At 31.3% G+C, this 25,106-nt stretch overlaps 1 protein-coding gene across 2 annotated transcripts in view; it reads left to right on the plus strand.

Annotated features, from left to right (window-relative positions):
• Positions 1-17,227, plus strand: part of fy (fuzzy planar cell polarity protein-like protein) — a 60,170-nt gene extending 42,943 nt beyond the window's left edge. For both annotated transcript variants that reach the window (XM_076448207.1, XM_076448208.1), the window contains 9 exons: positions 159-280; positions 2,975-3,128; positions 5,385-5,501; positions 6,562-6,759; positions 6,991-7,086; positions 10,086-10,189; positions 12,888-13,090; positions 14,481-14,619; positions 15,314-17,227. In XM_076448207.1, the coding sequence (XP_076304322.1) occupies positions 159-280; positions 2,975-3,128; positions 5,385-5,501; positions 6,562-6,759; positions 6,991-7,086; positions 10,086-10,189; positions 12,888-13,090; positions 14,481-14,619; positions 15,314-15,371 (1,191 nt within the window). In that variant the 3' untranslated portion in view covers positions 15,372-17,227. The remainder of the gene's footprint in view (positions 1-158; positions 281-2,974; positions 3,129-5,384; positions 5,502-6,561; positions 6,760-6,990; positions 7,087-10,085; positions 10,190-12,887; positions 13,091-14,480; positions 14,620-15,313) is intronic.
• Positions 17,228-25,106: the final 7,879 nt, after the last annotated feature.

The raw sequence follows: 25,106 nt of genomic DNA on the forward strand, positions 1-25,106 counted from the left end.
AAATAGTTTCCTGTAGAAAACTGTCTGGTACTCAGTGGACTCATTGTGGATCAAGAAGTACCTTCTTTTTTTTTCATATTTTGCTAAATGTTTGATTATTGCATATATTATTTTCTACGCTGAAGTAATACGAAATAACATCTGATTTTATTTTTCAGTTGCCATTTACGCACATCGGAACACTGAATGCCATTCACTTGTATTCAAGACTCCGTGGTGGAGAACTTCAAACTGCAATCACCGTAGGGTCTAAAATTTTATGGCGGGTATTCCATAATAGGTAATTAAAACTACAGAAAATTTAAATCATTCTAAGCCATTTATAATTTGATTTGTTGAACTATATATAGAAATCGTGATACTATCTATTCTATTTATTATATTGCTTCCCTCGCTGGTACAGCAGTAAGTCTATCGATTTACAACGCTAAAATCAGGGATTCGATTCCCCTCGGTGGGCTCAGCAGATAGCCCGATGTGGCTTTGCTATAAGGAAAACACATTACGATATCGCAATAAGTGTCCTCTAGTGTCACAATATATAACTAATTTAGAATTCCACGAAAGTAATTATTGTTTCTGTATAACATATGTTAGGAATGAAGACTAAGATATTTTTTCCGATGATATGTAGTGTGTTTACCAATTATGTTTTTGATACTAAAATGGTAAAATGTATTATTTAACGTCAAAAGTATTATGAACACCATGTGGCCAGACATTACATAACCTGTTGGGTTGCATGCCAGAATGTAAATCCAAGGGTCCATGGTTTACATTTGTTTGCCACAAAATTTCTTTCCAGACGTTGAAGATATAATGGTAACAATCCCAATATTCCATTATGGTAATCCAAGAGTTTGTGGGTGGTGTTATTGACTAGCTGCATCCCCTTTAGTTTTGTTTATCAGTTAAAAGTTAGAGAAGGCTTGTGCAGAACCTTGTGTAGTTTTGCCCAAATATTGCAAATAAACAAACAATATACAATGGTGAAAACAATTATTGCACATGCAAGTTTTTCATACTTTTATTGGTTCATGTAACTTTTATGAAATTATGCATTGTGAAAGTGTCAAAACTAATGTAAAACATAACTGTATAGTGTAAATCAACTAGTATTTCTCTCATCCAAACACATATGCATCTTTTATTAACAAACCAGCAGTGACAAACATATAACAACAAATACTTGTCAAATATAAAGATGTTTTCTAAGTTATACAACCTAGATTTTAAAGATACTGCCATCAATGTAACTGACAAAAAGTGTACCCTCTGACCTTGATAAATTTTTGGCAAAGAGTGCATGAGGGATGGAGTGTAGACAAGGTTGATTTCATGATGTAACACAGGGATTAAGGATTTCTGCACTTTCAAGGTGCTTCTAGGATTCTTTTGCATTTTGTTATCCATTATCATTCAGCAGTTTTAAATAAAGTTTAGATCTGGGCTGTTGCCCTCTTTCTTTGAAGACAGTCCTTCACCTGAAACAATGAATTAATCCTAATATGACTTTTCAATATATGTGAAGTGAAATGAAAGTTCATCTTTATTTCATATAACCAACTGTTTTATTTCTGTGGTATGGAGCAGAGTCATTCTTCAGCTCCATGAAGTGATCCTGAATTGTTTGCTTTAATTGGGACACAACAATCTCAATGTACTTGTCAGTATTGATAATGCCTTTTACAAAATGCAGGTGCCCACACCATGACCAGAAATACATTGTCATATCACTTGATCCTACAGATGTTTCACAGTTGAATTCAAACACGCTGGATAAAGCATTTCTCCACATCAATAATATACAAAGTGCTTCCCATAAGATCTGTGCAGTTTAACTTTGATTCATCTGAGAAGACTACTTTCTTCCACATTGCTTCAGTCTGGTCAATATGCTCTTTGGCTCAGCTGAGCATCATCATCTTTATTTTGTTTATGAACAGGAGGCTCTTTCTTAGCCATTTTGCTGGGAGACCAGTTGAACACTTGCAAGACTGGAAGGTGTGTGTGTGTGTGATGACAGTGACTGCTGTAGTTTCCTGCCATGTGGCCTGGTATAGCCAGGTGTTAAGGCACTCGACTCATAATGTGAGGGTCGCAGGTTCGAATCCCGGTCACACCAAACATGCTCACTTTTTCAGCCATGGGGGTGTTATAATATGACAGTCAATTCCACTATTTGTTAGTAAAAGAGTAGCTCAAAATTTGGCAGTGGATGGTGATGGCTAGCTGCCTTCCCTCTAGTCTTACACTGCTAAATTAGGGACAGCTAGTGCAGATAGCCTTTGTGTAGCTTTGCTTGAAATTCAAAACAAGCCGATTCCTGCCATGCTTTTTTTGAGATTTGGATATAACTGTTGAAGATTCTGCAAGCTTATGTATTTTAGAACAAAAACATCAGTTTCTGTGCAAGTGCTCATCCTACCCCTTCCCTATAGTCAGTTTTTCTATGTCTCTGCACCTATTGGCTCAGAGTTGACTAGTTAAATTTAATTATTATAGCAGTCTGCCTTGTTGAACGTATTCCCTGTGTTCAAAGAAGCAGTGACTGCTTTTTTTCAGTAGAGTTAACTCACAACTCTTGGCCATGGTAGCATCACACACATGTAGTGAATAGGCTAAAAGCAAGGATTTCTACTTATAGCCCAAAAATGGCTGATGCAATACCCAGACAGTCTAAAAAGCTGCTGATGTAATAATTAGACAGTATTGCATCATTCATGAAACACATTTGCACCTACATGATTTTAAAGAAAAGTGTAAGAAATTGAGTGATACAATAAATTTTTCTACCACTGTATATCCATGTGTGGTAATATTTAAAGCTATCCATTTTTGGATATACTATAAATAGCTTCTTGTTGTTGGTGTTTATTTTGTGTGTGTGTGTATCCCTCTCTTTCAATTTTGTGTTGTTTTGAAAGTAATTACTAATAGTTTCAAGATACTGATGTATTTATTTATATTACAGTGTTATTTTAATTCTTGCCACAAGTGAAGATGCTACAAGTGACAGTCATCTTTTTCACTTACTGGACAATATCTTTGCTGCTATGGTGATGATGGTTGGGGTGGACAGTTTACAGAACATTCGCAATGTAGATCACTTAAAGCGAGAACTGAGGGTAAGTATTATGAAATGTTACCAAAAACACATAACTGACATATAGACAGTGATTGATTATGGATATCATTCTTATTACTTAAATCAAACATTCCCAAATGTTTCATACTGAACTGATCACTGGGAGAAAGATTACTGTTATTTATTTCAGTACAAGTTCGATAGTTTTTTAATAAGTAATGTAAAAAGAAAACTGTCATTGTATTTTAATGTTTTGTGTTTCAGTCTACCACACTAACTCTTTCAACTCACTAGTGACTAGTAACTCAGACTTTGGAAACCATGTACATGAATATTGGATCATAATAAATGCAGAAGACATTTTTTGACAGCGAGGTTGTACATCTTCCAAAGACTGAGTTTGTTCTTTTCAGTAAAAGAATATTAAAAATTATATATGTATAAAAGAAAAACTGTTGTCATGTTATTACACTTTAACCCTGTCGAGACGATTTTCTTATTGTCATGGGTCAAAAGTCATGTCATCTTGTTTGTTGACTTTCATTCAAAATTTAATTGAATAACTAGTATGAATTTATGTCTATAAATTTAGTATCAAGTTGTAGATTATAATCCAGATTTTAGTATTATACGTTAATTAATATATTTATTTTAAAAGTAAGTATTAAAAAACTCTTAAACATTGATTTTCATGTGTCACATGGTATGTTGAATGCAGCAGCATTGTCAAAGTATAGAATCTGTAGTTTCATATGAAATAGGACCTCAAATTACTGATATTTACTAGCTAGAATACAAAATAATAACCTCCTGTCTTTTCCATTTGCTGAGATATTTCTCATGTACTGAATCAAACAAGTGGCCTTCTTCTCCTCTTTCCATTTTTGACGTGCTCCTTTATATACACTTATTCTTATCTTTGACAAATGAATAACCAATCAAAAACTCAGAACATCCCCCTAGTAGCTTTCTCGGCCATTTTCAAGTTTCATGTCATCATTTCCTTCTTTAAAAACAAGACCTCAAGAAGGTAGCTTGATGAGCCTTTAGTCTGCTCAAAATTTCATATTTTTTAGACTCAAATACAGAGTAGTTACTAAGCTTTGTAAATTATAATGGAAAATCTATAGTATTGATATAGTTATTTATGACTTTTTGGTTATTTAAAATGTATAAATAAAACCTAAAAATGATTTGGTTTCACATTCTCTAAGTGCAAAGTTTTAAAAGGCTGTAAGCAACAAACAAATACAAAGGTCATCATAACTGGAAGGTATTTACTTACTGCTTTGTTTTAAGAAAAATAAGTTTAAAGCTTATTTGTAAATAGTAATAATGTATATACATATATAAATAAAGTATTATAATTGTATTTTACAAATTACTATTACTAGTCCACTAAAACAAATCCAAGACAGGTTATTTTCTAAAGGTCAGTCTTATATTCTTAGGTATAGTAACATGAGTACATATGTACCATGTCATTGTAAGTTCTATAATGTTATCCAGCAATAGCTGAAAGGTAAATATAATAAAAAAGTGTGTAATGTTATGACATTGAAACTAGTTAGACTAAACATTTATGTTTGAGATTCGGATCTGATAGTGAAAATAACAATAAAATATTAATTTTTTCTTGAACAATATTTGATAATTATATGGAGTTATAAAGATATTCCTTGTGATATTTTAAAATTTTTAAATTAGAATTATTCTGCATGTTGGATAGCCAACATTCTAAAAGAAAAAGCTTAGTGACAAAATATTTAAGTGAAGAACTTTAATACAGTTTTCAATAATATCAAAAATGCTTTTCCCCATACTACTTGGTGGTCAGTATAACAGAATTAAAGTAAAAACCTTGTAACAAATGCAATTCTAAGTCATAGCATGGAGCCAAAATAGAGGCTTGTAGTTTGAGTAAATAATGTCTACAGTATCTCCAGTTTTGTTTGCTTACTTTTTTTTTTTAACAATCTCTATTTGTAAGTTCTTAAATTTCCAGTTTTTTATTTACATTTTATATTGCATGTTGTGACTGATCTCTAATGAAGACTACATCACGTGGAAACTGGCATTCACGTAACACATACCTAAGATTTAAAAAAACGTGCATTTGTGTTTGTAAATAAAATACAAATAACACAATGTGATATTGTTTTTCAAAAAGACTATGTTGTTGTTTAAGAGAATGCTGATAATTTTAGCTTCTTCATACATTTATCATGATTTTTCAGTGTCAGTGAATGTGATATTTTAAGTGTTATGAATAACATTTTTAAAAATTCTTCATCAGATATGCTTCTTTCTTGTTGACCACCTCCTTCAACAGCTAGATCAAGACATGGCAACTGTTAGTGACCTCACAGGAACAGTAGACTGCTTACTGTGTACTGAAAGTCCCACACTACAGGTAGTGTATAACTGATATAAAACTTTTTATAGTATATCATTTCTTAAAGAGCTATTATCAAGAGCACAAAAGGATAAGTTATATGATTTTAAGTTGTTTTTTTTGCAATGAAACATAATAACTGTACACATGTTTGAGAATATAAAGTTAGAAAGTCCAAAGTTGAACTAACCTGATATTAACACAGTTGGTGATTAGAGAAATAAAGTTATAAAGTTGCAACTGATCCATAGATATTTATACACTTATGCATTGCTATTCATTGTCCTAAATAATTAAAAAATAAGTGCTTTGGTAGTGTTGCTGCAATTTTAGTTATCAATCGGAATAGCCAAAATATGTGTTTAGTATTTTGTTGTACTGTTAACATAAAGTTAGCTTTGAGGTATAAACTGCTCACTTGAGGCTGAATAATTTATTGCACTGGACAAACTTCATGGGAATGTAAGTTTTAACAGAAAATATTTCTGGTATTGTCAATCTTGTAGCCTGATTATTTCATTAATAAAGAAAAATTAGTGTAAACAAAAACTTGTGTTCTGTTTTTTTTATTGTTATTTTGATTCATTTTCTCAGCTACGAATTTGCTCATCTGTATTATACATTCAACTAGTTGAAACCAAGAGGAAGAAACCTGCTTTTACAACAATATTAAATGATACATTTGCCTGTTAGAAGTTAAAATAATTTTGTTGTAAAAATCTGCTTGGATTTTGTAGCTGTAGTTGTAGTTTACAACTGCCATATTTAAAAATAAATAATTAACAAGTTGTAATTCTTTTACATTTATAGAATACATAACAATAAAACTGTCAATTACAGAATGAAAATATGTATGTTACTTAGTATTTCAATGTGCATAATAATAGTTTATTTTGTTAATGATAAAAAGTACAAAACACTGAAGGTTGATTTTCAGTGTTAAAGGTGTTTAGAGAAAAGCAGATATCTTCTCTTGAAGACAGGTATTATAAAACTGCACTGGACTTAAGTATATTTATGCAAAACGTTTTATGTTTTCATGGAAAATTACTCATGGTATTTTACTGTTATGCCACAGAACTACCTCACAGCATTTGTGAATCTGGCCAACACGTCTTATGGCTGCCTAATGGTGAGAGGAAAAGTTGCTGTGGCAACTAAAAAATGGTGGTCTCTGGCTGGTCAAGAGATGGCGCTACTCTCTGTATTTGTGAACACTTACCCAAAGACAACCTCTAGAGAAGTTTCCATTTACCTCCCAAACAGTTGTCCAATGGTAAAGTTGCCTAAGTACTCTGAATGTATTTTTAAGTGAACTAAGACAAATGTTTGGTTTTTATTAATTTCTGCTTTTGTGTTTTACTGAACATATTTATAATTTAATGTGTTTGTAGCAGATTAGTGACTACAACTAGTTTGTGTGTTGGGAAAGTATTAGAGATCATTATATATATATGAAGGTATATATGACATGCTTTGTGACTGATATATACTTATAACTTGACAGGTGTGTAACAAGCTTGTTACTTTGCAACTAACTCAAGGAGTAGAAGTCTGTGTGCTATGTGGACCAGTGCCTTCTTTAAATCAGCTTGAAGAAGAAGTAGGTTCAGGATTTTTATACAGTTTTGTTTTTTATTTACATGTGTTAATGATTTAATTTTCTAAATACACGTACAAAAGTGATCAGGGAAATTAATGATAGCTATATATAGATCAGCATACATCAGTAGAAACTGGACTGATTAGAAATAGAAATATCCTGGTAACAGCTCTAAATATAGTTATTAAAGGGATGTTTCAAAATATGCAAAATCCTATCCTCACAGGTCAAAGGCCATGTCATCATGTTTGTTGACTTGCATTAAAAATTTTATTGAACTACTATTTTATAAAGTTATGACAGTAAGTTTGGAATCAAATTGTAGATTATAATTCAAACTTTAATATTATATAGGTGTTAATTTCTTAATTTAAAAGTAAATATCAAAAGAACACATCTAAGTCATATGGTATGTTGAATGCAGCACTGTTTAAAATTAGATGTTTGTGATGTCAAAATACAAAGTCGATAGTTTGGAACATATTAGGAACTCAAATTACTAATATTAACATGCTGGAATATAAAATAAGAACCACATATCTTTTTATTTTGCTGAGATATTGCTTATGTACTGAATGAAACACAGTGGCTCCATTCAACTCTTTCCATTTTTTGAAACAGTTCCTTAAATAATCTTACTACAGTATATGACATGTGAATAACCAATAAACAGCTTAGAATGTCCTCAGAGTGGTTTTCTCAGCCACTTTAATCTGTGAAAAGACTACCATGTTCTTTCGATCCAAGTTTTCAAGGAGATAGGTTGTGTTTTTAGTCTGCTCGAAGTTTTATGTTTTTTATAATCTAAATACATTTTGGTTACTGAGCTTAATAAATTATAGTAGAATTCTATGGTATTAGTATAGTTATTTATGATTTATTGGTTATTCAACTCTATGTATAAACCTAAAAAACTTTTGTTTTCTATTATTGACGTGCAAAATTTTAAAAGGCTTAGCAACCTATGTCCAGCAATAACAGAGTACAAAAGTTGTAGCAAGAAGAGATAATTGTTTGCTGTACTTCTTGATTTATTGTTCTATATTTTAAGAAAAATAAGGTTAATAATTTATTTCTAAATAATAATAATCTATATACATGTATATAACATATAATGATTGAAATGTAACTGCATGTTACATTAACCTTAAATAAGGTTAATAATTTATTTCTAAATAATAATAATCTATATATATGTATATAACATATAATGATTGAAATGTAACTGCATGTTACGAATACTATATACTAGTCCACTAAAACACAACAAAGATGGGGAAGACTAAAGGTCAGTTTTATATTACTGGATATGTAACATGAGTGTATGTGCAAGTTATGCAATGTTAGCTAAGCATGACTGGAAGGTCAATATAATAAAAAATAATAAATATATATATATAAATGTATTTTGTGTTATGAGACTTAAGCTACTTAGACTAAACATTTGTATTTTTGTTTTATAATATGCAGTCATTCTAGCATGTAAAAAGCATAATTTATATTTCTTAATTTTTATGATAGTTACGAGGTTGGTTAAGTGACAGACTCTACATAGTTAAAGTATAAAAAGTAACATAAAGTATAAAGTCTTATTAAAAATAAATGTTTGAAATGTATTTAGGAAGTTTTACAAATTATGCAAACAATATTTCAGATTTTAGGTTGAAGGATAGTTATTTAATTATAACATGAAATCACTTTGCACTCAGACCTGTAAAAAAAGACTATTCTCACAAACAAATCATTAGTGAAAATATTTCAATAAAAATCTGATTTTCTGTATACAAAAGACTTGTAATCTTTACTAAAAACCTACCAAATTTTGTGAAGATACACATGCTGTATCAAAAGTTGTAGTTCATATATAGACAAACTTGTATATATTATACTGAGACCATAGCGAAAGGGTTAACTTTTTTTTAATAAGAATAAACATTGCTTTTTTTCTTTGATATTTGCTACGTAATTTGGTTTTTATTGTAGCAGTAAATGCCAATATAGAAACATTCATGATAGAATAGCTTTTGTTTTAAAGGCTTTTTCATGCTAGTCTCCTTTGTTATATTAGTTTGTTTGTTTTTTAATATGAACAACTTTCTAGCATTGTAATATAGATAAAATCTTGCTATAAACAATGAATTCCAGAATTACTCTTAATTCTGCATGAACTGAACATTTACAACAGTAATACTGAAGCCATATTTTTTATTTTGTAATTATTTATACATTTTATTTAGCTAATCATGAAAGAAAAATTCATTACTACATGTTTTATATTGTAGAGGTAAATAGTTTGCTCAAATGAAATACGTGTTTGCACATTTCATAACAAATTGAGTTTAGTGTTATAAAAAAAAATACTCCTTATGATAAATCATTCTTTTCTACTGACCTACTGTATTGTTTGCTTCTTTCTCTGAAGCTTACTAAAAATATGTTAATAACTGGACTGTTATCTTATTCCCTAGCAAACATTTTTTTTATTTTATTGAAAAAATTTGAAACAGTAGATGTGTTTTATATATAAAAAAATTGCAAAATGTTGAGAATTGTATTTTAGCGTTCAAGTAAGTCAGAAAGGATGTTGTTAATGTTAAAATTTTTGTCTGAGGTCAACCTATATGATTGACAATTTTATTAATATAAGACATTGAAGGTGACTCCTGAGAAAGGATGATGTTATTTCTACCAATTTATCCAAATGCTGTAATCATGTGCATGTGGCACTACTAATTTGAACAATCCTTTAAAAATGTACTAGATTTATTTTTAATTAATAACACTAACAAAAGTAGTTTGTATCATACATCATTCCAAAGAATACTAGTATGATAATGGTTTTAAAAATGCAGCTTATTTATCACATTTTTCAAATTCTATGTAATATTTACCCTAAGTATAAGAGGTTAGGTTGGTAAGATCTTTTATAATTGTAATATAATTTATCCTTAAATTTCAGAATTGTCTTATTACTAACAAATTTTAACTTTTAATTGTAGGGCTCTAAGCTATGGAAAGGAGCCTATCAACTTCTGAAGTCTGTTTCTAGTCTTCACCCACATAATTTTCCTAGCAGTATAGTAATTGATAGAAATATTCTTGGGTAAGAGAGAACTATTTTTTATAACTGCTTTACAACATAATGAAAAATACTCTTCAATATTCTTTGATTTTATCCATATAAAATCTTGAGAGAATTTTTTAATTTTGGTAAAATACATGCGTGCCATTTTTCCGCTGAAACGCGGATTTCCACGGTTTTCAAACAGCCAATGATCACCCACGAGATTCATGTAAATTCGAGGAGAAAATATGAGTGATTTTGGGGCCGGGTAGGTGGTTTTTGAGGAGAAATCGTATTTTTTCAATGTTTATTGCAGAAGAAAAAAAAATCTGACCGCCATCTTGGAGGCAGTCTCGTTTCGTCTTGTTGCAGGTCTCGTGGTCTGGTATCATGTGCATACCAGACGATAAAATATTCTCTACGCTCCAAAGAAACAACAGCGATTGAAATGTTTAAAAGGAAAGATGTTCATTTTGATCCTGTAGACAAGAGAATGTGTAAGGACATTAGATCAGCAGCTTCAAAGTATACCTCAAAGCTGAGGGAGAATCAGAAGAAAAGGGCAGAAAGGCTTGAGGCCTATGGTTCTGTGAAATCTGGCCCAGCCACCTTGGCTAAAGAAAAAGTCCAGAAAGCTGCAGAGGCACAGAGAGCTGCCCATTCAGAGAAGGAGAGAAAAAAAAACTCGGAAGAGAGCACTGGAAACCCTTGTCTCGAAAAAGAGGAAAGTAGCCAAGATTGATTAAAGGAAATTAAGTGATTTGAAATTTGACTGTAATTTATGCAGCAGAGCAGAAGTTGATATCAGTGACTGAAAAACATTTTATTATTATCTGCAGCATACAGTGCCAGTGGTTTATTTTAAAGCATATCATTAATTTTATTTTGAAGCAATGTCAAAGCTTTCCTTGATTTGCTGTTTCAGTTTGTATTGTGAAAGAATGAAAAATATACTGATATTGAGGTACGAGTAATTTACTGACAAGATTGTATAGATGAACAAGTTTTACTGTAGGTAGTCATGTAGAGTAATTTTAAGTAATTTGAAATTTTAATGGAATACATGCAGCAGAGCAGTAGTTGTTGATGTCAGTGACTGTACAAAATTTAATTTCTGAGGCATATCACTGATATCAGTAGTTTAATATTGAACCATATCAGTAGTTGAATTTTTAAGCAATGTCATAGCTTTCCTTCATATGCTGTTTTAGTTTGTATTGTCAATTTGTGAAAGAATGGAAAATTCACTGACATTAAGGTACCAGTAGTATAATGACAAGATTGCATAGATGAACAATTTGAACTGTAGGTAGTCATGATTAGTCAAAAGAGTAATTTTATGTGATTTGAAAATTGTATGGAATATATGCAGCAGAGAAGTAGTTATTGGCAATGACTGTAAAACATTTAATTGGCAGCATACCAGTAGTTGATGATGATGATGTTATTGATGACAAAAAAGGATAATAATGAAATGATTTGTATTTGAAATATTTACTGAGTTATTTTGGCTTTATTAACTCATATTACTAATATATTTTGATTTAGAAAAAAATTAAACTGAATAAATAGCAAATAAACAATCTTAAATTTCATTTATTTACTTTTTATTTTATTTGTTAATTTTAGATATTTTGATATATCTTCTAAAAAATGAATGCAAATTAAAAGAATAAATCAATCTGCTAAAAACTGTAAATGAAAGTTATAGTTTTTATTAGTTTGATTTAGTCTTTTAATTTCCTTTTGTTATTTTATATGATATATATTGTGTACTTTTCCAACATTGCAATGTCAAAAAACATAAAGAAATTATGTCCCAGATTGCACCAAATCACACCAAATAGCATCCACTTTTTTAAAATTTCCCAGAGCTCCCTAGTCAGGCGCAGCTGCGCCACGCTGTGGCACCTCTGGCGCCAGGCTATATACCTTTTCCTCTTTTTTTCATAAATGTCATTGGCATGCCTGAAAATAGCATGTTGTAGAAATATTCTTTGGAAAGGTCATGCACTTTGTTCGTAGTATTAGAACAAATTAGAAAATGTGTGTTTTATATACAAATAATTTATGACATTTGCATTGGTTTCTGAGTGTTTTTAAATAGAATGAGTTATCGTTTCTATGATATAGCAATTAGCAGAAATTAAAAAATATTATTTTCATTCCATCAGCACTGTAGAATAATCATTAATATTCTTGGGTGAAATATGCCATTCTGGCTGTTGAAGAAAAGAAAATATATTTAGATGAATTATCATCTTTACACTGTTAAATACAAATATCAGGGGATTTTCAGCATGGTGTTTCTTAATAAGCAAAATTTAATTAACAAAATTTTATAGAAGTTTTATGCTAATATGTCACTGTAAAAAGTCAATAAATTTTTCATAGTATCATTTTGTCATATGACTTGAAGCTCATGATTTTAAAATTTAATACATATGGTTATTATACAGCTTTAGATAAGATTTCATAACATTCCCTCAGCTGCTATTTATATAACAAACACTTGTGTGTGTACACACATAAACATACACACACTCAACATATATGTAAGCTATTAAAATCAAAGTAGTTATTAACATAATAAAACATATTTACTATTAAAACCAAGGTATCTGTTTTGTAGATAGTAGAGGCTAGATGTTTAAATGTAATGCAAATAATCCAGGTTGAGCTATTCAGATCAAGATGTTTACTGTTTAGATAATCTCCATTCATTATTTTCTTACAGGTTTATTTTAATACATAGAGAACATCAGAGCAGTCTCTGTAGTGTTCAACCCTTAGAGGGTGACACGATAAAACTCAAAGATAGAAAGTGTGTAAGCTTGCGAAGAAGACAGGAGATCCTTCGGGCCCTTTACAAGTTAGCTGTAGGAATTTATTTTCCTGCACCAGAGGATGTAAATGACGGTGCTAATGTAAAGAATACAGGTTGGTTATTTAAATCTGGTTACTTGTTGATGTAGAGAGTCTAAGTATGTTTTATGAATCAAGATGTTGATGCAAAGAATACATATTGGTTATAAATCAAAGTATTATTAATGTAGAAAATACCAGTTGACTATTTGAATCAATATAATATTAATTTAGAAAATACAAATTTGGTATTAAAAAAGATACTTGTTATTATGGATAAAAAAATTCAATATATTTCACAAGATGCAGCATTCATTTACTATAGTCATGATCTTGTTAACGTAGTATTCAATTGACTAAATAAATCATAATAGAACATGTTTTAAAAGACCTGACATATTCATAAAATCTATTGTAAAATAGTTCATTTGAAATGTACTAGAGAATCAGAATCAAAGAAGTTAGCTTGAAACATTATCCTTCTTTTTTTTAAGTTCTCTATTAACTTCAGTGTCAGTGGAATTAAACGCATTTTAGTCTCTTACTGTATGATCAATTAAATTGTTTCAGTATTCCTATGCAAAATCATACATCAGAGAAGAAAAAAAAGTTGATACTGATTTGTTGAAATAAGAAACTTGGGCACCCATTTTCAAATTCTTGTTTGCATTTAAATCAGTCTATAGTGTAGGTTAAAATAATTGGAAATATGAAAATGAAGATATAGTTCCAATGTATTTTTAACTATATATAAATGTATAGATGACTTTATCTTATTTTATGGGAGATAAGTATGTTCAAGTTAAAGCTATTTCAGAAGGTATAATGATGATGAATGAAACATGAGATAATTAAGATTTGTTTCTAATATAGAATAAAAGCTTGTATATTTGTTTCATATACTGGAGAAGTTTTGTAATGATTTACTATTACTGAAATCAGTTTTCTTATAAGAAATTTGTTTCAGCTAATGTACACATAAAATTGTTTTTTTTCTGTAGAGGAAGAGTTTATTATGAAACAATGTTTTAATAGTATGATATTTTCTGTTTGAAACTCTACAAATGTTTAAGTGATCACTTTTTCTTTCTTTTCTCAAGTAAGTTATCAACAGGTTTAAAAACAAGTAAAAGAAACATTTCACTACCTCACTTTGGGGTTCCATTTGACTCAGTCAAATTCTTTATGCCATGAGGTGTAAAATAATAGGGTTCTTTCTAGTATATTGGACTTTTCAGAATGTTCTCAGTCATTTTTCTAGCTGAGATTGATTGAGGTTTGAACTAATAACAAGGCTTTACCCTTCTTATGCACTTGTGACAGTTTTCTTCACATAGAGGGTATAATATAAGAACAGGGGCCCTTACAATTAATATGTTTTATAGGAATTCATGAGTAGCAAACCAGTGAGAGTTCTCTACATGTTTACTTTTCAGTATGATTGACTTACAATCTTATATTATAGAAGACAAGACTAGTCATGGGAAACATTCTTCTCAAGAGCTATATATTTGTACAGAACATCACAAATGTTATGTTTTGCAATCTGAACTACATCAGTTGTATATACTGTTCTCTGTAACAGTTCCTACATATGCCATGAGGTAGGGAAGCATGGTATTTTGTATAATTGTATGTATCTAAATATTTAGTTGTGTATAAAGATATTTAAGAATCCTTAATGATTCTTTATTTTTTTTGTTAAACAAGGGCCAGTTAAAAATTAAAAGAAAAAGTTAAAATCAATAACTTCAGATATATTCCCAGGTTGCTGTGTCAAGTAATCTTTTCTTTCAATACTTTAATAATTATTTATGCTGGCAATTCATTTTGATATATTACAACACCAGTTCAGTTGATGATACATGCAGTAGTATGTACATAGAAGGTTGAGTGAGTTATATTAAAATGATCAATGAATATGTAAATCAGAAAGTTATGTAACAGTCATAGCCATTATAAAGTCAATGGATTTCAGGGTGATTGGACTTGTTGCATTTGGACACACTTGTCCATGTACACTAGTTGATTTAAGATAGGTATGCTGGAATGGTTAGTATGCTTTGAATGTGATATCTTTTTATTATAAAACTTTTTACGATAGAAACTTAGTTGCAGGTCTGTTGTTAGAATGTGTGGCTGTTACTTAAAGCATGACTAGACATGGTGTTCTAAATTGTAACAAGTGATGAGGCTCAAAAATCATTTTAATATAGCAAACTCAATGTATATATATAGTTAAATTGTTCAATAAATATCAGAACTTAACATTTAGATATTTTGATTTTTCTTTAACAGGTCTGTTGCTCACAGAACTATGAAGATATTAACAAGAAATAAGTTGTGTGTGCTTTAACAGTACTAAAGTAGATCACAGTTTTATTGGTGAAAATTTAATAATGGAATGTATTTTTTTCTATCACTGCAACAGTAGTACACTTCATTGCTGAAAAAATAATTTTAGTGTCACCAAAGATTTTATTCTGTAGTTGGCATTATATTGCTTAAATAATAATAATAATTTTTTAATTTTTTTTCTCAGGCTAAATTAAGAGTATATGTTTCTTTTACACCTCCAACACAACTGTGTTACAGGTTAATCTTATATTGTAAGAATCATTTTGAATTGTAAATATTGTTAATAGTAGAGATTTATTATGGTGAAAAATAAGAATTTGTTGAGCTATTTCTCTGTGGTAGTTTGATAAATATCTGGATACAGAGAAAATTAAGCACTGAATAAATTTTCTTAAATAATTATTAATTTTGTAGAATCTTCAAAATAAGTTAAAGCAATCTATTCTAAAAATTCACTTTTATAATTCAATCATTTTACTTTCATTAGTAGTAGCATAAGAGCTAAGCCAACTTAATAAGAGTTTTTTTTTTAAATATCTGCAGGTTTATATGGTTTATAAGTCTTTTACTTAGAAAGGCTAGTAAAGAATGTTCAGTAAATTTACAAAGACTGTTTATATAGTTGTGTAGAGAAATTATGCCAAATTGTGATCCAAGTCTTTTGTATTAATTATATTTGATATTTTTCATAAGGATACAGTTTATTACAATTTACATTAGTAAATTTGAGTTGTAAAGCTTAGTGTTAATAAAATGAAATCTTAACTGTTTATTTTATTCATGTTTTTTAGGTTATTAGAAGAAAGTTGTTTTTTTTTAAAATTAAAACTGGTTATTTTTGATTCATTTAAATATGCTTAACCTTATGTAAGACGGCTCTATTTAAAAATAATTTTTTTATTACTGTTATTTGTTTGCATGTAAAATTAATGGAAAACATATCTGTTGAGAGAGGGAAAATTAATTGAAATTGGAATAATAAGTAATAATTAATGGAAGCCACCTTATTGAAGGTCCATATAACAAGCAAAATTGCCTTGTTGTAGTAGCTTGCACTAAATAATTGTAAGTAGGCTCGAGTACTTTAATACCATGGTGTGTAAGAGATACTGTATCATATTGAAGTGTCTCTGATAAACAGTGACATACAGTGTAAATCATCTAGTTCAAGTGCTTTTAATAAACACATTTAAATTTGTGTATAAGTATCTGTAAGGTGAAATTACTTAAGTACTCTTGTTGGATATCTAGTTTACTTCATTATGATTGAGTGTAAAACCATGACACAAGCAACTATTGTGAGCTTATAAAGCTACAGTGAAATAACAAAAATGTAATATACAAATTTGGTGTTTGAGAGAACATTGTCCACACATTTTTGTTATATTTCAAAACCCATGATTCAGCTATATAACTTTTACCAAACAATAATGTTTTTAAACACCAGGAATAAAGAATATTTTCTGTAATAAATTCATATTTTCAAACCTATTAATACATAAAGTAATAATCTAGGTGTGTCAGTAATGTAGATGATATAGAAGAAAATAATTCTGTAAATTAGTATATAGATATACTTTTGTACATTTCTCCAAGATGTTGAACATTTCCATATTCTACATCCAGTGTTCTCTGCAGATAGTGTATATGTATAAAAATATATATAAAGATATGGAACATAACTAATTAGTGGTTTAAGAGGTGAAAAACATGTAGTTCTCCAGGGTATATTTATAAAATTATATAATTTCTACAGACATGTATGTATCAACTTTATATAATATGAAAGTGCAAATATTTCTTTAGATATGTGATACTGAAAGTTTAGAAATAAACTTGAATCAATTACTAGATGATGCCAGTGTATGAATTTTTGCTTTGGATGGAGGTGCGATATCATGAAAATCAAATTGTGAAACATTTTCATTTTGTTCTATCTGAGATTATAGAGAAGGTTTTTTTTCATTCACTTTTAGTTAATTTTTAGAGCTTAGTAAAGTTATGTTTTCACAGGTCTTTCTTTCTTGTTTTGGTAAGCATAACTAATAATAGTTTGATCCCTTCTCTTTATTCTTATATTCTGTAGCCTTGTGTTGAAGGTAAGTTATTTTTACTCCTAGCAATATTTGTCTTCCTATCACTTATAGCTATTACTCAACTGCCAGGATGTCGTCTTTGCCCATGTAGCATTAACCTGGTTTTTCCTCACTTGCTCTAGTCTTTTATACTCCACTCAGTTGTCCTTAGTGATAATTGTCTTGTGGTACTTTCCACCTACATCAATGAGTCCTCTATTCTGGTATTGTATGTAAGCACCTCATTCAGATAATTTTATTACTTTTCTCGACAAAGTGTCACTGATAGGTTTCTCAATAAGTACTATAATCATTCAGAGATAATTTGAATGCTATCATGTTATTTAGATTATTTTGTAGTAATAAATTTTTTAAAATTTTATTATTCTTCAGATTTGCAAAATGATTATATAAATTCCTGGATTATCATTTCTGGCACATAGGCAAATAGACAGACACCCTCATCCTTGTCTGATATGCCAACCCCTGACATCAACTCCTTTATATATTAGTACTTAGAAGAGATTCTGTCTATATCCAAAGTTTTCATTGCTTTGTCAGATTGCCAGCATCATTGGTGATTTTTTATACCTTCAGGGGCTGTGAAAGCTCAGTTCCAAGAATTTCTGACTATGTGATAATCTTAACCATGAGGCCAGAGGTTCTACAGATCCTTTGGGTCACAAGTGATCATTGAGTTCACATCTTCCCCATTATTATCCACAAATTGTAGGGTTTCTATTTCTTGCAGTTCATCTAGTTTTGGAACTTAGTTCCAGGGTTATCCGAGTCTGTTTGGCCTGGGAAGAGAAAGTTGGTTTAGTTCTTCAGAGGTTTTATTCCTTTTAGTTGTTGTGCCTATGAAGACAGGAGACTGGTGTCCAGTCATCAGTATTCCTTGTCTACATCAATGCCCAGATTCTCCAAGGTTTAGAAGTTATTCATTTTATGGGTATTATAGATGTACAACTAGGTTGTAATTGGTTCCTATCCGTGCTTTGCCTCAGGAGTGAAGTCCCACCATGATTGACATTTATGGTGTATAAGGGCCAGTTACTACAGTTTTGGGCCTTTTTCTTAGAACTTGTATAGGCTTAACATGGGTTCTGCCATATTGTACAAGTTTTATTGTCCTTTTCATTCCATTGTACTGTGCACAAACCATTTCATGGACATCTGGTTTCTCCTGGCAATATCTCTTCAACTGTTAGAGCATAATATCCTGGTTCTGCTTTATGGCACAACACAGGCAGGCATCTCATTAGGAACTGGGACTGCTATTATTGTTCCTATTTCTTATGCCATCAGTTTGGGTATTTTTCATCTCGTATCTCAGTCTGGTTCAGCCGTCACCCATCCTGCTCAGTGCTATAGAATGGAATGCCACACTGTTACTCACCTCTTCTTCTCCCACTTCTTGGATGGTTCTTTTTCTTCTGGGAAATAATCCTTTTATTGGTCTTTAAGTGACTAGAAATTGTACAGATCTGTTTCCTGGTTTCCCCAGTCTTTTTACTTAGGTTCTTCAATGTTGAGCAGTTATTAAGTTAGGACACTACTAGATTTCCATGAATGCCTTGCTTCAGGGATGAGATACATGTACCAACAGTCAGAAGTTCCAGTCTATGCATGGACTATGAGAATTCTCTATGCAATATTTTCATCATTCTTGTTCTCCCCTTGATGTGGATTCCTGTATGTGGTTAGGAGAGGTGGACAGTGTTAAAGTGAACTCCCCCACTATTAGAAAAGAGAATGAAGTTGGGGCTCTCCTACATATGTTTCTAGATGTTTTTCCTTTTTCTCTGATTTCAGCAAGTGTGGGAGCTACTTGTAATAATGATTCAGATTTGATGCTTGGCTACCACCTGGGTTGTGAATAGCCTTTCCTTTTTATCCATGTTGGGTCAAAATATTGTTTATGAAAAGAGATCCTCTATCTCTTGGTAATTTTTGGTAATTGCTAAACATATAATTGCTCCAAATTGTTTGAACGTCGGCCTTTCAAAAAGTTATGGTATTAAATTTTATTATTAAAAGTTACCAAAAACGTTGTTAATGAACTGGAAGCCTTTTCTGAACTTCATAAATTATTTCTTAAAATCAGACAACGAGGATTTTTTTCATGACAAATCTCATTTTCCTGATCCCCCAAAAGTAATGACTTTTATAGAGATGGCCTCTTGGACCTCTCATAAACAGAATCATATTAAAGTGTTATAATAAATATATTAAAACTAACAATAAAAAATTTGAAATCATCCTCACACACTCAAAATGACTTTCGCTAATTTTAATTTGGACAATAGTGTAATAAAGGTAGCAAACGAAAGGGCCCTGCACTTGTATTCTTAACAAAGAAGACTGTATCACTAGCAACTCAATAACAGTTATTGCTACAAAGAGTTTACTGAAGATCCAGTAATGCAGTTTACAAAGACCATTAGTGATAAGCATAACAATTCTCCCAGAATAAATTGTTGAAACAACTTCAGTTACTAATATTTAAGTATGCTTATCCAAATAAATTTAATATATTATTTTAAGTATAAAACTCTAATAAGTACAAGACTTATACAATGAATCGTCTGTGTTGTGTCCCCTAAAGGTATTGGAAACCAATTTTTGACGTTATAAACCGTTAGACTTACCGTTGTGACGTTAGGGGATAGTATGTTGAATAAATTCAAATGGTTTCCTTTGAATTTTGCACAAAGCTACACGAGGGCTACTTACATTAGTCATTCATAATTCAGCATTGATCGACTAGAAAGAAGGAAAGTAGTCAACACTACCCACTGACAAATCTTGGGTTACTCTTTTTTACCAAAGAGTAGTGGGATTGATCGTAATATTATAACACCCTGACAGCTGAAGGGGCAAGAATATTCATTGTGATGGGGACTCTACCCCTTAGGTTGTGAGTCGAGCAAGGTTTAAAAATAAACGACTATTATTAAAGTTTTAACAACTATAGTATCACTATATTGGATAAAACCAACTATAGCTATTAATGTGACACAACAGCCAAATAACTTAAAAGTTGTAACAACCATGTCAACCGAATGTATACTATTAAGCACAAAGCTATACAATATGTTGAGCTCATCATGAGTATCGAATCAGTCTTGCTGCTGGATTGCTTGGAAAATGGATGTTAAATAAAACCAAATGTGTTAACATTTTTAAATAAACAAAACAAATATAAGAACACACACACACACACACACGAAAAGGCTTCTTGTCAGCCTGATCATATACAGATTATATGGTTCTCTGAAATGTCGAAACATGGTATGTAACCAAAGAAGACAGAAAATTGAAAGAAAATTAATAGACTATTACTTTAGCTTCTGTTCAGTCTAATGGCATCAGCTTTGATTCTGGAATCAGTGATAATATACCTTTAATTATTTTTTGTCGACCAGATGTTTGGAGTGCTTTACGCGAACTCTGAGGGTTGTAGGTTCGAATTCCAATCCCATCAAAGATGCCTTTTCAACTGTGGGGGCGTTATAATGTACGATCAATTCCACTATTCATTTGTTAAAGAATTGGCGGTGGTGACTATCTGCCTTCCCGTTAGTCTTTTACTGCTAAATTAGGAATGGCTAGCGCAGATAGATCTCGTGTAGTTTTGTGAGAAATTCAAAAGAAGAAACAAGAGTTCTCTATCAGTTAAATGTTATATTACTTTCATTTATTTTCTGCATAAACTATGTTTTTAATTTACCTGTTTTATTACTTATTAATAAATAATGTTTATTATATTGTTTTAATCCATTTTCTCCATAAGCTATGCTTTAATTTATCTATTTTATTACTTATTAATTTTTACTTTATTATTTTTATCAATGTTATTGCGTTTTTTGTTTGTTTGAAATTAAACACAAAGCAACACAATGGGCTATCTGTACTGTGCCCATCACGGGTATCGACTCTATGATTCTCGCGTTGCAAGTCATCAGATATTCCACTGTGCCACTAGGGGGGATATTACTTTTTTAATATTATGCTATTTGTAATCTATCTGCATTTACGTTCTACTATTGACGTTATCTTTTCTAAAAGTTTGTTTTAAATCAAATCTCATTGGATTAACTGCTGTGTCCGCAGCGAGAAATCGAATACCTGATTTTAGCATTGTAAGTTCATGGACTTACTGCTTTCCTACCGAGGATCTTTTTTCAAACTAATTCTCTTGTCCTTCTCTCCCTTTATTTATTATATTTCTCAGAAACTCTCTTTTATTTTCCGCCCGAAACTCGTATTTTCGCAGATCGAAAAACAGTCACGTCTGAAAAGTTTCCAGTAATTAGTCTGCTACACTATGGATAAAATGTCAAAGGATCGAGTCACGATATGATGCTGAACACGTTTTACACTTTCATCTGAAGGAGAGTTATAACCGTGACAATCACCTCTTTTGTTAAGTTTAAAGTAATCAGCAAGTACTGTTGAATGGTTATACCTGAATCTTGGGGTTGCTGACTAAGTCGTTTAACAATGATCACAGAAGGTATTGTTCAGGTTGAAAATTCTAAATACGTATTAAATTGAGAGCCGGGAGTAGTAACCCTCCAGTGGCAAGTTGGGAGGCTTCTAACGCTAAAAACTGGTTTAGCTTTGCGCGAAATTCAAAAACAAACAAAAACTGGGTTTCTGAGCTTGTGATGGAGATAACATGTAGCTTTGTGCTTAACAAACAAGGTCTGAAATATAAAATAGTTAAAATAATACACCAACAAAATTTCTTTAAAAATAAAACAAACGTTTCAAGAACTTACCAGTATTACACAGTGTAAGCAAGTTATGACACATGATAAGTCAGGGGTTCCCAAACGTTTTAGACCTGCGGAGATTTACATCAGAAAGGAAAAATATTCCAGAACCTTAATAACAAAAATACACTAAAATAGAAACAATCAGTCACTAACACCAGATAAAGTTTACTTGAAGCTTTTATAATATAAATGTATTAAAAATATCAATATTTAAAGAAAAACTTGTTAAAAATTTCTGCTTGCAAAATTTATATCACTAAAAGTACAGTGTACTTATTTATTTATTAGTGGCTTGGATGGGCTTCCTTTAGTTCACAGAGTAGTTCAATATTTGGAGTTATGGTTGTTACCTATAAGCGCAAATCATCTTCAATATTTATTCTGTTTCTAAATTTGGTCTTTGTAGTTGTATAGAGTGAAAATATTTCTCAAAAATATATGTTATTGGAAAGCGCATCAGAATTCTCACAGCTCTGTTACCTATTTTAGGGTATTCCATGGCTATTTGAATCCAAAATTGTGTAATTTCTTCTTGCTGAAATTTTGTTTTAGGGTGTAATCAGTTGAAATTTCTATAAGCTGTTCTTTCTCTTTCAAAGGCAAATCGTTGGTATTTGCAGAGACAACAAATTGATTTTGAAACAACAGTAATTTTTCTAAATGAGAAGGGAAATACTCCGCAATAGTTGTACACAAGTCAGATATTTGCTTCAAGACTGAAAATTTTGCATCTTCACTTTAGGAAGTTTCATTCATAAGCAAAAAAGCCACTGATATTTTTGAAGCAATCAAGTTGTTCCATAGGTATACATTTACCCGAAAGTTTTAGCTTACGTTGAAACGCTTCCATTTTACTCTAAGCTTTGAAGTACATTACCCTGGTATCCTGCATTGTAGCATTCACTTTCTTTACTCAGTATTTGTCCCTTAATTTGTACGCAAGTTCAAAATGGCATTCAGATAAAAAGAAACCTATCTCCTCACGCAGTTCGTAAAACCTGAACAAGCACTTTACTTCGAGAAAGCCATCGGACTTCAGTATGAATAGTCTGGTTTGGTTTGTTTTGAATTTCGCTCAAAGATACACGAGGGCTATTTGCGCTATTCTGAGTAGAGGGAAGACAGCTAGTCATTATCAACCACCGCCAATTCTTAGACTATTCTTTTCCAATGAATAGTGGAATTGACCGTAACATTATAACGCCCCCACAGCTGAAAGGGCGAGCACGTTTGGTGTGACGGGGATTCGAACCCCCGACCCTCGCGTTACGAGTCCAGTGCCTTAACCACCTTGCCATGCCGGGCCAATTCAGTATGAAGCAGCAAAGTTTTATGCAAATTTCCCATATCTTCACAAAGTAAACTGAAGATCCTCGCAGTGAGTGGTCTTGATTTTATGAAATTAACTATTTTTATGATATCACCCAATACCTCTTTTAAGTCTTCTGACATTCGTTTCATTGCAAGTGAATGACGATGAAGACAACAGTGGATGCTCTTGATGTCCAGATTTTTCTTTTTTTATACGTGCCACTGCGCCTGAAAAGTTTTCAATCATAGCTGCAGCCCCATCAGTGCAAATCATGAGCAAAGCTGCCATTGGATCTCCTGCTCTTCCATAAATAAATCGATCAGTTTAAAAATTTTTCACATGTTGCTTGAGTTGGAAAAGATTTGCAAATTAGTATGTCTTCTTCAAAACTAGTTTCGTGAATATAGCGAACGAACATAAGCAACATCGCATAACCTACGACATCTGTTAATTCATGCATTTGAAGCGAAAAAGTCGGACTCGCTTTTACTCACCTTAGTAACTCCGTTAAGCAATTTGCTGACACATCCTTGATTCTTCGAGAAACCGAGTTGTCAGAAAGGGGCACAGTGTTCACGTTTTTAAGAAATTTATCATCAATCATGGACTCTACCAAATCTTTTGCGCATGATTTTATTAAACCTGCAATTGTATGAGCTTCACCTGCTTTTGCAATACGGTAATTAACACTATACGAAGAAATACGAGCACCTTTGTTGTCCTGATGGACAAACGAACGAATTGTAGCTTTCCTTGGATTTAATTGCAAACACTTTCTTTTGAAATACTCTGAAGTTGGATTTTTTAATTGGGAGTGTTTGGTTTTAAGATGCCGTTTTAACTTTGTTGGATGCAAACTACTGTCACCCGACACTGTTCCACACTCAACACACAACCCACTACATTATCTGTCCATGTAAAACCATATTCAATAAAACTTTCATCATACTTTCTTTTCTTTCTTGTTTCAGTACTTCTTGTATCATCCTGCGTTGAATTACTTGCACGCGACGATAACGCCGATGAATTCGTATTAGGTCTAGGCCTAGGAAGATTTTTACTCGTAATATATTTATTACTGATATTCAGCCAGTTATCCATTGTAAGGGTGACAACTAATTATTAATTTGTCAAAACGTATTCTTATATCTCTGGCACTTCAAAAGTATTTTCACCAACACAAAATAACTTCTTAATGAAAACTCGTTCAAGCACTTGAGTTTTATCATCATACTGACCTTAGATCAGTGTTGTCATAACGAAGTCAGAAATACAGATTTGTGGAAAAAAGGCTAGGCCGCTAGAATAATACATTTTTCTAAAGAAAAAGGGTAGCATATTATCTTTACAATTTTCTTAACAGATGATTTTAAGCCAAATAACAAAATATTAAGTCAGATCTGACGTGCGTTTAAATCTCAAACGAAATGAAACATGACATCATGCGGGCGTATGATGTCATAGAGCATATTGGTACCAAGTTTGTCTCATCAAACTACAACGAATCTAACCCAACCTAACAATTACAAATTATAATTGCCAGAAGTATAATTATACTTCAT

The sequence above is a fragment of the Tachypleus tridentatus genome, chromosome 8 (genome assembly GCF_004210375.1).
Source record: "Tachypleus tridentatus isolate NWPU-2018 chromosome 8, ASM421037v1, whole genome shotgun sequence".
Lineage (NCBI taxonomy): Eukaryota > Metazoa > Arthropoda > Merostomata > Xiphosura > Limulidae > Tachypleus > Tachypleus tridentatus.